Source organism: Cebus imitator, unplaced genomic scaffold (assembly GCF_001604975.1).
Source record: "Cebus imitator isolate Cc_AM_T3 unplaced genomic scaffold, Cebus_imitator-1.0 Scaffold393, whole genome shotgun sequence".
NCBI classification, from domain to species: domain Eukaryota; kingdom Metazoa; phylum Chordata; class Mammalia; order Primates; family Cebidae; genus Cebus; species Cebus imitator.
In genome coordinates, this window is record NW_016107708.1 from 27015 (window position 1) to 41626 (window position 14612).

Below are 14612 nucleotides of genomic sequence, written 5' to 3' on the forward strand. Positions count from 1 at the left end.
CTGGGATTACAGGCACGCACCACCATGCCCAGCTAATTTTTTATATTTTTAGTAGAGACGGGGTTTCACCATGTTGACCAGGATGGTCTCGATCTCTTGACCTCGTGATCCACTCGCCTCGGCCTCCCAAAGTGCTGGGATTACAGGCTTGAGCCACCGCGCCCAGCCTAGTCCTGCTTTCTTATGTGGAGGATAAAAAGATTATCACTTAAATATTCTCTCACACCCTGAAAACAGATAACAACTTAAAAAATTTAACTTTCACTTCATGTTTAAATAAGACTACCATGACATGACTCAAATGAAAATCTCAGAGAATACTTACCATTCCTTTCAAAAGTTGATTAATTTCATTCTATAAATCATCTGACCTGCACCTAGGCATTTTCCTGCTATACCCTTGCTCTCTGCCTAGAAGACTGTGTTTCTCTTTCCTTGTTTCAGCAAGCTTGATTCCATCTACCTCTTGGGTCTTTTTGCCAGCAGCCACACACACAAAAAAGGTTTGTTTTTGTTTTTTTCTACACTAATTAATCAAATTCACCACTGGTTAGAAGATACTAATTCTTGCTGAGTATTTCCCTCATGAGAAAGTATGCCTCTCCATAAGAGTAAGGGAGGGCTCTTACTCTTTCTACCTCCAGCTGCTGAGCACAGAATTTTGAGTAAATCAAAAACTTTGACAAGTATTTAATAAATTAATTCAGTTATAATTTGGAAAATAAGTCTTACTACATTTAATTACACCAAAAACACTCCTAACAGTTTACTGTTTATAGGTATTATTTAAGGTAGTCAACAAAAAAGAAAAATCATCTAACTGCAGTCAGCATGAATAAAGAGTGTGAAATTTTATGATCTTTAACAAGAAATGAAAGAAGTTACATAGTAGGTTAATAACAAAAACTAGAAGATAATTATACCTAGTAATGTAGTAAGTCAAAACCAAAGGCTTACCATCAAAGGTCCATGTAGAGGTCTTTCACTTCCTTGGTTAGGTCTATTCCTAAGTATTTTATTTTATTTTTGCAACTATTATAAAAGGGGCTGAGTTCTTGGTTCGATTCTCAGCATTTGTGGTTAGGGTACAACAGCGTTACTGATTTGTGTACACTAATTTTGTCTACTGAAACTTTGTTAAATTCATTTATCAGTTTCGTGGAGCTTTCTGGTGGAGTCTTTGGGATTTTCTAAGTATAAAATCGTATCAGCAAACAGTGACAGTTTGACTTCCTATTTACTGATCTGGATGCCCTTTATTTCTTTCTCTTGTGTGATTGCTCTGGCTAGGTCTTCCAGTACTATGCTGAATAAAAGTAGTGAGACTGGGGCATCCTTGCCTTGTTCCAGTTCTCAAGGGGAATGCTTTCAACTTTTCCCTCTTCAGTATTATGCTGGCTGTGGGTTTGTCATAGACGGCTTTTATTACATTGAGGTATGACCTTTGTACGACAATTTTGCTGAGGGTTTTCATCATAAAAGGATGCTGGATTTTGTCAAATGCTTTTTCTGTGTCTATTGAGATGATCATGTGATTTTTGTTTCGAGTTCTGTTTATGTGGTGTATCACATTTATTGACCTGTGTATGTTCAACCATCCCTGGATCCCTGGTATGAAACCCATTTCATTACAGTGGATTATCTTTTTGATATGCTGTTGGGAACCACAAAACATTGCTGAATGAAATGATGGACACAAACAAAAGGAAGGACATCTCCTGCTCATGAATGGGTAGTATGAATATTGTAAAAATGACCATACTGTCAAAAGCAATCTACAAATTCAATGACATTCCCATCAAAATACCATCATCCTTCTTCACAAAACCAGAACAAAACAATAATTAAACTGATATGGAACCAAACAAGGCTCCACATAGCAAAATCAAAATTAAGCAAAAACAGCAAATCTGGAGGCATCAATCACATTCCCTAATTTCAAACTCTACTATAAAGCCATAGTTACCAAAACAGCATGAAACGGCTATAAACAGAGGCACATACACCAATGGAACAGAAGAAAGAACCCAGAAATAAACCTGAATATTTATAGCCAAGTGATCTTCAACAAAGCCAACAAAATATAAAGTGAAGAAAGCAAACCCTATTCAACAAATGATGCTGGGATAATTGGCAAGCCATATGCAGGAGAATGAAACTGGATCCTCAACTATCACCATACACAAAAATCAACTCAAGATGGATCAAGCACATAAATCTATGCCTGAAACCATAAAGATTCTAGAAGACAACCTTGGAAAAACCCTTCTAGACACTGGCTTAGGCAAAAACTTCATGACCAAGAACCCAAAAACAAATGCAACAAAAACAAACAGGTAAGACTTAACGGAAGAGCTTCTGCACAGGAAAAGGAACAATTGGCAGAGTAAACAGACGACCCACAGAGTGGGAGAAAGTCTTCACACTCATATATCTGACAAAGGGCTATTACCCAGAATCTACAAGGAACTCAAACAAATTACAATTTACAAATTTCAATTACAAAAATACGGAAACAGCCCAAATGCCCATCGGTCAATGAGGAAATAAAAAAATTGTGATATACGTGTATATATTTTATATACATATATATATATATATATATACACACATATATATATGTATGTGTGTGTGTGTATATATATATATATATATATATGTGATGGAATACCACTCAGTTACAATAAGGAGTAAATTCATGGCATTCCCAGGAACCTCGATGGAATTGGAGACTATCATTCTAAGTGAAGGAACTCAGGCATGGAAAACTAAATATTGTGTATTCTCATTCATACATGGGAGCTAAGCTACGAGGATGCAAAGGCATAAGAATGATACAACGGACTCTGGGAACTCAGGGGAAAGTGTGGGAAAAGGGCGAGGGATAAAAGACTACAAATCAGGTTTAGTGGGTACTGATCAGGTGATGGGTGCACCAAAATCTCACAAACCATCACTAAAGAACTTACTCATGTAACCAAATACCACGTGTTCCCCCCAAAACCTACAGAAATAAAATATAGATAAACCACAGCAATCTTCTCCGCAAACATAAATAAAATAAAATAAAAACTAAAGTTTATGTTTTTCTCTCTCCTTTTTGGTAGGACAAATTTTAGGCCTGTTTTTAAATTAGTAATAACTTTTTTCCTTTTTCTGAGACAAGGTCTGACTTTGTCACCCAGGCTGGAGGGCAGTGGTGCAATGATGGTTAACTGCAGCCTCAAACTCCTGAGCTCAGGCAATCCTCTGCCTCAGCTGCCTGAGTAGGTAAAACTAAAGGCATATGCCACTATGCCTGGCTAATTTGTTATTTCACCATTTTGTAGAGATGAGGTCTTGCTATGTTGACCAGGCTAAAAATAAACATATCTTAATTAACTTAAATATTTCTAACACTGTGAGCATTCATGAAAACAGGTCCATCTATGTTGTGAAGTAATGGGATAATATGACAGTGTATAAAGTTTGAAAGAAAATATAAAAAATAATTTAAAGGAATCAAGAGAGACACAGTTTTACATCAAACTATCAATTTCTCAACTTTTTGACTGTTTACTTACATGGTTAGTACCGCTGTTTTCTCCTATTTCTTGTGCTAAGAATGAAAGAAAAAAAAAACCGGTCACTTCTGACACAAATAATATAAAAGTAGTTGTTAACATCTTACTGACTACTCTTATGTACAATCAGAGAAAATTAGATTTAAAAAAATTAATATCAACAATTTGTAATTTAAACTCTCTGGCATGATAAATCTCATAAAGTAAAATGTAAAAACTTACATTTATTTTTTGACCTAGTTTACTTTCTGTTTTTATTACATACGAGTGAAATCATACTCATGTACAAAAGGGCACAAAAATTAGGCCAGATGAAAAATTTAGCTAATTAAAAAATTTAATTGTTGCATATATGAGCCATGATCCGTTAGTATTCTCCCATTCCGCATTTACACGTAGCTTAATTACCGGAATCTAAGAGCTTACAGCTCTAAGAACTACTTCCTGGCCAGGCACCTATCTCTAGATGCACCAGAATCCCTGTAAGCCTCTCCAACCACAATCGGTGGTCATCTACTAATATGTTGCTACAGGGCCGGGCGCGGTGGCTCAAGCCTGTAATCCCAGCACTTTGGGAGGCCGAGGCGGGTGGATCACGAGGTCGAGAGATCAAGACCATCCTGGTCAACATGGTGAAACTCCGACTCTACTAAAAACTGCAAAAAATTAGCTGGGCATGGTGGCGCGTGCCTGTAGTCCCAGCTACTCAGGAGGCTGAGGCAGGAGAATTGCCTGAACCCAGGAGGCGGAGGTTGCGGAGAGCCGAGATCGCGCCATTGCACTCCAGCCTGGGTAACAAGAGCGAAACTCCGTCTCAAAAAAAAAAAAAAAAAAAAAAATGTTGCTACAAACAAAACAAACAAAAACAGGGTCTTTACACAACTGAAAAGTAACCTATCTTAAATTTAATCTTTTGTTTGTTTGTTCTTTTTTGTTTTTTGATATGGAGGAGTCTCGCTCTGTCACCAAGGCAGGAGTGCAATGGTGTGACCTTGGCTTACTGCAACCTCCGCCTTCAGGGTTCAAACAATTATCCTGCCTCAGCCTCTGAGTAACTGGGATTAGAGGCACACCCCACCATGCTGGCTAGTTTTTGTTTTAGTAGAGACGGGATTTCAGCATTTTGGTCAGGCTGGTCTCGAACTCCTAACCTCAGGATCCACCCACCTCCACCTCCCAAAGTGCTGGGATTACAGGCATGAGCCACCGCACCTGGCCAAATTTAAATCTTAAAATAAATAGACAAGCCTAATTTGGACACGGTGTCTGAAAAAAAAAAAAAAAAAAAAAAGCCACAATAATAAAAGCTCCAAGAGGACTTGGGCCATGCTTTGTTTCCTACACTGCCTCCACCTTTAATGCTGGAAGGGCCTTGTAGGCAAACATTCCTATCACTGAAGTGTGAGGGACATGGACTTGCTTTTCTTTTTTCTGCTTTCATGCTCTCCAGGTGTGAGAAGCCCATGTCTCTGGAAGGAACTGGGAAATACACCTCTGATATGGTTTGGATATGTCTCCCTGTCCAAATCTCATGTTAAAATGGGACCCTTAATGCTGAGGACAGGGCCTAGTGAGAATTGTTTAGGTAATAGGAGCATTCCTTATGAATGGCCTGGTCCACTCCCATGGTAAGAAATGGATTGTCATTCTGGTATTAAACCAATATGAGTTTTTCTTTTTGTTTGTTTGTTTGCAGAAAAGTGATTTATTTAGAGAGAGAGAGAGAGAAACCGAGAAGAGAGAAAGCTTCCCCAAGAGAGAGTGTGTGGAAGCGGGACCCCAGAGGGGAAATCCAGGAGGGGAAAGAGGCCTCCCACTGTGTCGGATAATATGAGTTTTTCTAAATACTTTTTATAATACATCTGATCAAACAAGATTTTTCGCTCTTTTTCTTGGCAGAAAAAACAATGTTGTCTCACTATCTGTTTGGGATGTCCTTGCTTCAGAAGGGTTAGATTCTAATGCCATTTCTATACAGAGAGAAAAGAAAAAATACGTAATCACTTATAACAATTTATCAACTCATTTATTCTACAAGGAGGCTATTTTAATACCTCTACTTTTATTCTTATCCATTGAAATGAATGTATAGACATAAGACAAGGCCAGACAAGGTGGCGCATGCCTGGACTCCCAGTTACTCAGGAGGATGAGATAAGAAAATCCCTCGAACCCAAGTCAGGAATTTAGGCCAGCATGAGTAACATAGTGAGACTCTTTTTTATTTAAAAAAAAAAGAAAGAGGTAAATGTTCCCTTTGAGTTGTGTAAAATCAACTTTGCATAAAATAAATCAAGATGGCAATACCTTTTAAAAGAGAGGCCTATTTTATAGACAAAATATAGGATGTATTCTGGAGTTTAAAAATTTTTTAAAAAGTAGCCGGGTGTGGTGGCTTACACCTGTAATCCCAGCACTTTGGGAGGCTGAGGTGGGCGGATCACCTGAGGTCAGGAGTTTGAGTCTAGCCTGACCAACATGGTGAAACCCCATCTTTAAAAAAAAAAAAACAGTAAAAAGTAAATTCAGCATATTTGTCACTTCCATGTCATTCTGAAGACACAGAACCTTAGTTCTGTCTTCCATAGTCATGTGAGATCTCTGTCTTCATTTCTTCATTAGGAATATATAAGGAGAGCATACACAAGCCTTCTTTGTATTGGAAGGGGCCAAAAGAGACATACATAAACTGTATTGTAATCCTAAAGAATAGCAATAAAGAGCCTTTTTTGTTCTCTAATCCAACACCACCCATCTATGAACTGTTGTGTAAAATCACTCACATGCTTTCCTTACACCAGCAACTAGAGTATAAGTTTACACAAGTACTTACACATTTTGTGTATAAAGGTATAATCAATTCACATAATACATTTGTTTATTCAAAATTCTTTTTTTTTTTCACACAATAATTTATTTATTGAGAGCCTCCTATCCACCCTTGCAGTCTCTAGGTCACTTTTTCCGCTTGTAGATTTTGCGCGCAAGCCCCAGAAAGACAGCTGGGGGCAGGGGCGCTGCGTACTGTTCAATGAGACCCATAATGTGGCTGTAACTGTCTTCCTCATACTGCAAGAACACGGCCGGCAGATCCAGCTCCTCATATAATGCCTTCACTCGGGACACCTTCTCAGCCTCCTTCTGCCCATAATTTTCCTTCAGGATCTGGCGCTGTTCTGGAGTGGATCGTTGCGGACACTGGACCACCAGCCAGCTGCTTTTGTTATCCTGGATGTCAGCGCCAACTTTGCCAGTCACACTGGGATCCCCAAAGAGGTCAAGGTAATCATCCTGAGTCTGAAAGAACTCTCCCATCTCCAACAGGATCTTCTTGGTATTGGCATGCTCCTTCTCGCCATCAATTCCTGCCATGTACATGGCTGTAGCTACAGGAAGGTAGAAGGAGTGGAAAACTGTCTTGTACTTGACAATAGATTTGTACCTCTTTTCAGTGAATCTGCCGAGATCCACATTGCCCTGGGGGGTTGTGATGAGGTCCAGGGTCTGCCCAATCTCAGTCTGATAGGAACTCCGCAGGAAGAGCTCGATCAGGTTCAGGTAATAGGGCTGCTCCTGGCAGTAGAGCTTCAGCAGGTGGTAGATAACATGCTTCCAGAAGGATAGCATCATTGATGACATCCAAACCCACGCCTGGCTTCTGATACCAGCAGAGCTGTCCCCGGCGGGTGAGGGATGAATCCATGATGTCGTCTGTCACCAGGAAGAAAGCTTGCAGCAGTTCCACACACCAGCCCACAGTCAGGGCCCGCTGGAGACTATCAGCATCCCGTTTCCTTGGCTCCACCAGCTCCCGGAACGCTACTAGCACCGTCAAACCCCGGTGATACTTGCCTCCAATGGCGTTGTACTCCAGGACCTCCTTGAGCCGGCCAATAGCATCTCCTGTCTCTGGGTGCCCCATCTCATCCTCAGTCAGCACCCTAACGATCTGGGAGAAGTGCTGAACGAAATCCTGCTTTTCTTGGACATAAACATCTGATTTCTGGTCTCCATTCATTCTGAGGGAGGAGCAAAGGGCTTTGTTCTTGGATGCGGGTTCCTGCTCGGTCTCAAAATTCTTAAACATCTTGAAAAGTGAGGATAGTACTCCAAGTTACAAAGCCACATTCATCATGAGTCTTAATTATTCTACCTCTGAAAAAAACTAAGAGCCCAACCAATGTTGGGTTTTTTTTGTTTTGTTTTGTTTTGTTTTACTCTAAGTTCTGAGATACATGTGCAGAATGTGCAGCTTTGTTACATACGTATACATGTGCCCTGGTGGTTTGCTGCACCTATAAATGCATCATCGAGGTTTTAAACCCCACATGCATTAGCTATTCATCCTAATGTTCTCCGTCCCCTTACACCACACCCCACAATGAATCCCCCAGTGTGTGACGTTCTCCTCTCTGTGTCCATGTGTTCTCATTATTCAACTACCACTTATGAGAGAGAATATGTGGGGCTGGTTTTTGTTCCTGTGTTAGTTTGCTGAGAATGATGGCTTCCAGCTTCTTATGCTTCACTTTCTTACCTTTGAACAAGATGCTATTGTCAGGCGGGGGAAGGACAAAGGGAGAGCCATGGCAGCAAACACTCTCCACAGTTTTAACCTTCAATCTTTATGTCACACGTTAAAAGTCTACGTTGACATTTCATGTCTTTTGAAAGTTTTGATCACGAACCGTCGCTACCTCTCTTTTAGAACAAGGAGGTAAATAAAGTCTGTTAATTCACCTGAATAAATCTAGAGACATTTTGTGTTAAAGTAAGAATTTTAAAGTCATCAGACCTGCATAGGTAAACTCTTTTGGGGGAAAACAAACACCCATTTTCCTGCAGCCCTGGCCATGACACTTCACACCTTTCACAATTACTTTAAGCACCCCCTCATTTTCTTTCCTTTTGTGTTCAAATTAGTTAGAAAACAATAAGCACCTATCAAGGTGACTTAAAGCAACCCATCAAGAAAATCCTATAATCTCTCCCAGGGCAACCTTCATTTGGATTTCAAAGAAATCCCCAAATACTTCAGTATGAATTGTCCTGAGATTTAGCTACTTTAACGAAGGAAATAACTAAGCACTTACCTGGTTCCTTCACTTAGGTACCATCTGGATAGGTACAAAAGAAGAATGAGATGGGTACTGGAAAGTTGGGGTATTTGAGTTTTTATTGAAAAAAGGAAGAGAATATTCCAAAAAAGCCTCAACAAAATCCCACAGAATAATAAACAGAGCTACAGACAAGAAGAGACATAAATAAATGGTCCCAGGCCAGCATGAGAGAATGAGATGAGGGAGCAGGAACTGGGTGTTTGGGAGGGCAGGAGAAAAGAAATTGACTGGACTCCGTGGAGAAAAACTAAGCGGTGGAAAAAGGAATGCAAGGCAGAGCCAGTCTTTGCTTCTGACCAGCCCTGGGAAAAGCTGACTACAGGCAAAAAGGAGCCTGAGGTAGGGGATGCCCCCCAGGGGACCTTGAAGACAGCAGCAGCCAGAGGGGTGGCCAGGGCAGATGGTACCATCACCTCCTTACCTTCAGGCATCTCCCCATCACAGATGTCGTGCACAGGACGGCCCTCACCAGCTTCAACAGTCAACTCGGCAGGTTCTGTGGCAGCAGCCGTGGGCACTGCTGCTGTGGTGTCCTCAGCTGCTGCCGCGTCCTCAGGTGCTGTCGTGTCCTCAGCTGCTGCCGCGTCCTCAGGAGCTGTCGTGTCCTCAGCTACTGTCGTGTCCTTAGCTGCTGTCGTGTCCTCAGCTGCTGCCTCACAGATTTCAGATTCAGGAGGACGCCCTGAGCCCTCATCCTGGTCCGACTCTTCGCAGACCTTGGGGCGCACACAGCAGCTCAGTATGTTCCCCATGGGGCACCTCTACTCCTGTCTGCCGCTACCTGTGCCTCCGCTCACAGTGTTGGCCAGGCACTCCTGCTGCCCTAGGCCGAGGCTATGCCGCACTTTCAGAGATGGTCCTGCCTGCGGCTCGCCTGCCCACCCCACAGCCCGGCCCCAGCCGGGGCTCGGGCCAAGGCCCGCACCCTGCCGCCTCTCCTGAGTTGACTTGTCTGGGAGGGTCAAAAACAGATGGCTAATTTAATAGGTTAGGAACCCAACAAGCGCTGAGATACAACTGCCTGAAGAGAGTACAAAAGGAGCTGCTCCTCCTGCAGTCACCTACAGACTGAAGCCCACTGGCCCAGGTGGAAGACCAGGCAGGTGACTCACAATGCCCCGCCCCACACCTCACAATGCCCCAGCCTTGCTGCCGCCCCTCCCCCGCTGCCCCACCCTGTGGCTTATGATGCCACTGCTCTCCTGGCCCCTCCTTCAGTGCCAGTGGAACTAAGGTTTTCATTCCTCACCCACCAGCTTCCTGAGCTTTCTAGTCCTAAAAACAGGGTGGTTCATTACTGGAAGCCATCTTCCTCTAGGAGTTCTATACAAAGTGGCAGTTAGCAGAGTGGGTCCTATTAGCAACCAAGTTGAACTTTTATTTGTTGACTCAATGTAGATACACCTGAAATATTCCTCTCCTGTCTTCCAATGAGTGGTAGTTTTTGTCTGCAACTTGACCACAGCAATCCCTGGGGCCCGAGCTCTACTCTCACTAAAGAGTTATGACTGTGTGTCTTGAATGACACCTTAGAACCCAACCTGCCTCCACCTCCTTCTCCATAAAATAGAAATCTAACTTGTCCCCCCAAGCTCTAAAGTGCTGAAACTTAGCAACTTCCTTTTCTCCCTTGTTTCTTCCTTTGATGGCAGGGACTTTTATATTTTCTCTGAAAGCACTAAGCACGACTTTGTTATACAAAATCAAGGGCCATAAAAGTTACTTTCAAAGGCCTGAAATTGTTGTATTTGACCGGAGCGTAGAAAGTTATCACAAGACAAAAGTATGCCAGATTGCAGGGTCATTTATTATGCCGGCGACCACAGAGGACTCACGTCTCTCCAACCTGTGGTGGCAACAGGAGGGTGCCACGATTTTTTATACCCGAAAAACCACCTTGGGAGTGGGGGTGAGGGGCAGGGATGGGGATGAAAAGGCTTCAGACATTCCGAGGGCTAGTGGATTCTGTAAATTACCTCCTGGGCAGAGATGAGGGTGGGGGGGTCTCCGGACATTCCAAGGGCCAGGGGACTTTTGTCATTCCGTTTGTTACTTAAGTGGTTTACAGAAGTCAAGATAAACATTTGTTTACACATTATCTGGTTAAGGTGGAAATCACAGACCTTAGTTACTTATTACAAGCCACAGGAGCCAGGATGGAACTAGCTTGGGCTGCTTAGTCTGGCAATTGCCGGTAAGCAAAGGCTAGCAATTCTGGCAGTTACTGATAAGAAAAGGTAAACAGCTTTACATAGTTTTGAAGAACAAACTAACAGTTCTATTTACAGAGGCCAAGGACAGTAGTTATTGTAAGGAGAATGGGGCAGCCATTTCAACTTATCTAAAAACAGTTTTGCATTTTATAAAATAGTTTTGCTCTGGTTCTGGCTCTAGGCCAGCACAATATCACAAAATAACCACAGAGTATGGTCTCTGATCACAAAATAATTAAATTCTCAATAACAAAAATATAAGTAGAAAGTTTGTATGTGTTTGGAATTCCAAATAATTAAACAATTGATGCTTTAAACAACATAGAACAATATTATTCTCTTACTTTGAGCTCCTATGAGGGCAAGATCGGAGAAAAATACTTGGTTGTTTGTAGTTTACTTGGGAAATTATGTCAGGAAGCAGAAATGTGGGAGAAGGAAAGAGAGAAAACAAAGGCAAGAAAGCTAATTAAGGGCAAGGTGATGGGCTGGTTACTGCTGTGGCAACTGAGCTCATTCCCACTGCAGATCCCTGGAAATACCTTTTTTTTTTTTTTTTTGTGGCATCTCACACTTCGCCCAGGCTCGAGGGCAGTGGTGCCATCTCAGCTCACTGCCATCTCTACCTCCCGGGTTCAAGTGATTTTCCTGCCTCAGCCTCCCAAGTAGCTGGGATTACAGTTGTGCACTGTCACACCCAGATAATTTTTGTATTTTTAGTAGAGATGGGATTTCACCTTGTTGACCAGGCTGGTCTCAATAAGTAGAGTGATCTGACCTCAAGTGATCCGCCTGCCTCGGCCTTCCAAAGTGCTGGGATTACATGCGTGAGCCACCGTTCCCAGTCCCCTGAAGTACTTCTATAATAAGCCCACCAAAACATGGGGAGGTTAGGTAATTATCCACTGACTATAAACCCTGAGGTAAAAAAGCAGAGAGACCTCAGTGCCTAAATGGGATTCTGGTGACTTGCATGAAACTGTCTAAAATTCACATGGGTTGCACTAAAAGTAAAAACATCATAACTACCTGATACAGTTCATTGGCCTTTGTGACCAGTACCCTGGCTGGAAATGTTCTATTTGCCTTCGACATTCAATCCACTCTCTGCCTTGGAAAGTGGATAGACAAGAGCACACTTGTTCCGTAAGATGCCAGCTAGTAAATATTTGAGGCTTTGTGGGAATTTGGTTTCCATTGCAACTACTCAACCCTGCTGTTGTAGCCTGAAAGCAGCTATAGAACTATTAACAAATGGGCGTGACTGCGTTCCAATAAAATTTTAGTTAGGAACATAGAAATTTAAATTTCCTGTAATTTTATATTATGAAATATCATTATACTTTTAATTAAGAAGACTTAATTTTTACAGTGATCTAGTGGAATTATAAAAAACAAAAAATATTTTTTAGAGCAGTTTTAGGCTCACAGCAAAATTTAGTGGAAAGTACAGTTCCTATATACCCACAGCCAACAGTCCTCCCTCAAATCAACATCTCCCACCACAGTGGTGCACTTGTTACAATTAACGAACCTACAGTGACACATCGTTATCACCCAGAGTCTGTAATTTATATCAGGGTTCACTCTTGGTGTTATTCATTCTATGGGTTTGGAGAAATATATAATGACACGTATCCATATTTTAGTATCACGCAGAATAGTGTTGCTGCCCTAAAAATCCTTTGTGCTCCACCTATTCATCTTTTCTTCCCCTCCAGCCCCTGGCAACTACTAATTCTTTTACTGTCTCCATCATTTTGCCTTTACAGAATATCATATTGTTGGGATCACACAGTATATAGCCTTTTCAGGTCGGCTTCTTTAACTTAGCAATATGCATTTAAGGTTCCTCCGTGTCTTCTCATGTCTTGAGAGCTCATTTCTTTTTAGTGCTGAATAATATTCCATTGCTTGGATGTACTATAGTTTATTCATTCATCCACTGAAAGACATCTTGTTTGTTTCAGGTATTCTGTTTAAGCAACAGAAAACAAACTAAGACAATCAGCCTCTCCCACACTTGTTGCAGTGTTTCCTAACGGTTCCTAACAAGTCAGGGACGTCACACCCATCTCAGGAATTGTAGGCACGAGAGTAACTCACCCTTGTCCATTCTCTCTTAGGCGCAGCTGTGGTGGTTACCCCTTTGTCCCTCCACCAGAAGCCAGGTCTGAGCTGTCTATGCCATCTGACCTAAACTAGCAGGAGAAGTGCCTTTCCTGCAATACAGGAGCGGACACTCACCCTCTTCCCAGGGGCTGATACCTCCATTCTCTACTCTCAAGGCCAGTCACACCTTTTCCACTCTGGAATACAGCTCTTATCCCAGGAGATTCACATGGTCATCAAAGGTTCTCCCAGGTCTAAGAAAGGAGGCCAACTACTGGGAATGCCAAGGTGGACATGACACGTGGTCTGTGCCCCCATGCTCACTCATGGTAGAAGACAGACAACTAATGATTCAGAGCAATGGATTCATGGCTTCAATTCAGGCACACTGCAGGTACATTTCCATCAGGGGAAGGAAGATGCCTCTGAGCTGCGCCTTGAGCCAGGGTGAGTCCCCAAGTCACGTAAAACAATGCAACCAGGGCTGTGCTTTTGGTTCCTGATGTCCAATATTCAGGCAAGAATGTCAGGAACAGCATCCTCTGGCTCAACAATGGATTGTTGGATGAAATAGAGTGCCCAGAAGTTTGCAGAAGGAGCCCAGGGCCTCAAAGCAGCCAGACTTCAAAGTCTGGTGTTTGCCCTTGGTCAAGGACTTTGGCCCTACTGTTGCAGGACTTTTCCTTAGTTCAGCTAAAGACAGGGTCCTTGTCCCTTTTCATGGCCATGAAAAGTTAGGCTTGCAGATGATTTGAAGAGTGAAAATAATGGAATTTATTGGACAGAAAGGAAAAAAGGGAGGAACAGGGACTCTCCACAAGGCCAGAGCCCCTGCTTGTGTGCTTCCTACCTCACAGTTTGAATCTCAGCTTCCACACAGGAAGAGGAGAGGCCAGGCTCCTCCCCGCTGTAAAAGGCGCAGACTTCTGTGGCCCCACCCCAGTGTATACTTTTCCCCATGTACAGGTCGGCGGGAGGCTCTATCAGGGAGCCCTTCCCACCTGGCTGTCTCACTGCCACCTTTCAAAGGTCTTCCCAGAGGGCTGTGGGAGAAAGACCCCTGCTTGAATTTCTCTGGGAAGCTGGGAAATGAACAGGTAGGGTCTGGCACCTCTGTAGAAGAGCACCATGGAGGGCCCGTGGCGGCCTGCTCTGGGTGTCAGAATGTGGCAAAGGAAACCACAGGCCTGGCCTCTACTCTCAGGACAATCACAAAGTTGTGTGAAACCTTGTTCAAGACACTTTACTTGCTGTTGCTTCTGTAAAATGGATCCTCCATGGAGAGATCTACCTATGAGTTTCTTTTAAGGTTCAACGTCCTTGAAATTTTGTCCCAATGATCCATGAGCAAAGAAAATCATTTTGTGGAGAAGCTATATATCCAACACATGTGATTGTAATTCCTGAGGTGTAACTAAATAATACATTAGATAGCATATCAGTAGCTTGCTTATTTCAGCCACCTGTTTGTGCTGGGTGACTTTCATTTGCCCTCCAGGCCCACACTACAGATTGCATCCATGTGCTCTGTCAGAGGCACTTAAACCAGAGCAACTCCACCTTGAGTAGGGAGAGGGTAAACTAAGGCTGGAACCTACCGGGCT

General features: G+C 42.6%; 2 protein-coding genes and 1 pseudogene across 3 annotated transcripts in view; all 3 read right to left on the bottom strand.

The window, feature by feature from the left end:
• The window catches only part of LOC108289173 (cyclin-Y-like protein 2), an 11070-nt gene extending 5930 nt beyond the window's left edge, over nt 1–5140 (bottom strand). Inside the window, exons 1-2 of the mRNA XM_037731352.1 lie at nt 4917–5140; nt 3564–3598 (exon numbers count right to left, since the gene is read on the bottom strand). Of these exons, the coding sequence (XP_037587280.1) occupies nt 3564–3598; nt 4917–5028 (147 nt within the window). The 5' untranslated portion in view covers nt 5029–5140. The remainder of the gene's footprint in view (nt 1–3563; nt 3599–4916) is intronic.
• A 1326-nt stretch (nt 5141–6466) lies between these two features.
• On the bottom strand, nt 6467–7627 carry LOC108289171 (annotated as a pseudogene). The gene has a single exon (XR_001819034.2). The product of XR_001819034.2 is annotated as a farnesyl pyrophosphate synthase-like (transcript).
• A 594-nt stretch (nt 7628–8221) lies between these two features.
• Nucleotides 8222–9812, bottom strand: LOC108289172 (cyclin-Y-like protein 2). The gene is made up of 4 exons (XM_037731351.1): nt 9319–9812; nt 8981–9210; nt 8657–8713; nt 8222–8264 (listed from the first exon to the last, which is right to left on the bottom strand). The coding sequence occupies exons 1-4, from the start codon at nt 9433–9435 to the stop codon at nt 8222–8224; spliced, it is 447 nt and encodes a 148-aa protein (XP_037587279.1). The 5' UTR covers nt 9436–9812.
• Nucleotides 9813–14612: the final 4800 nt, after the last annotated feature.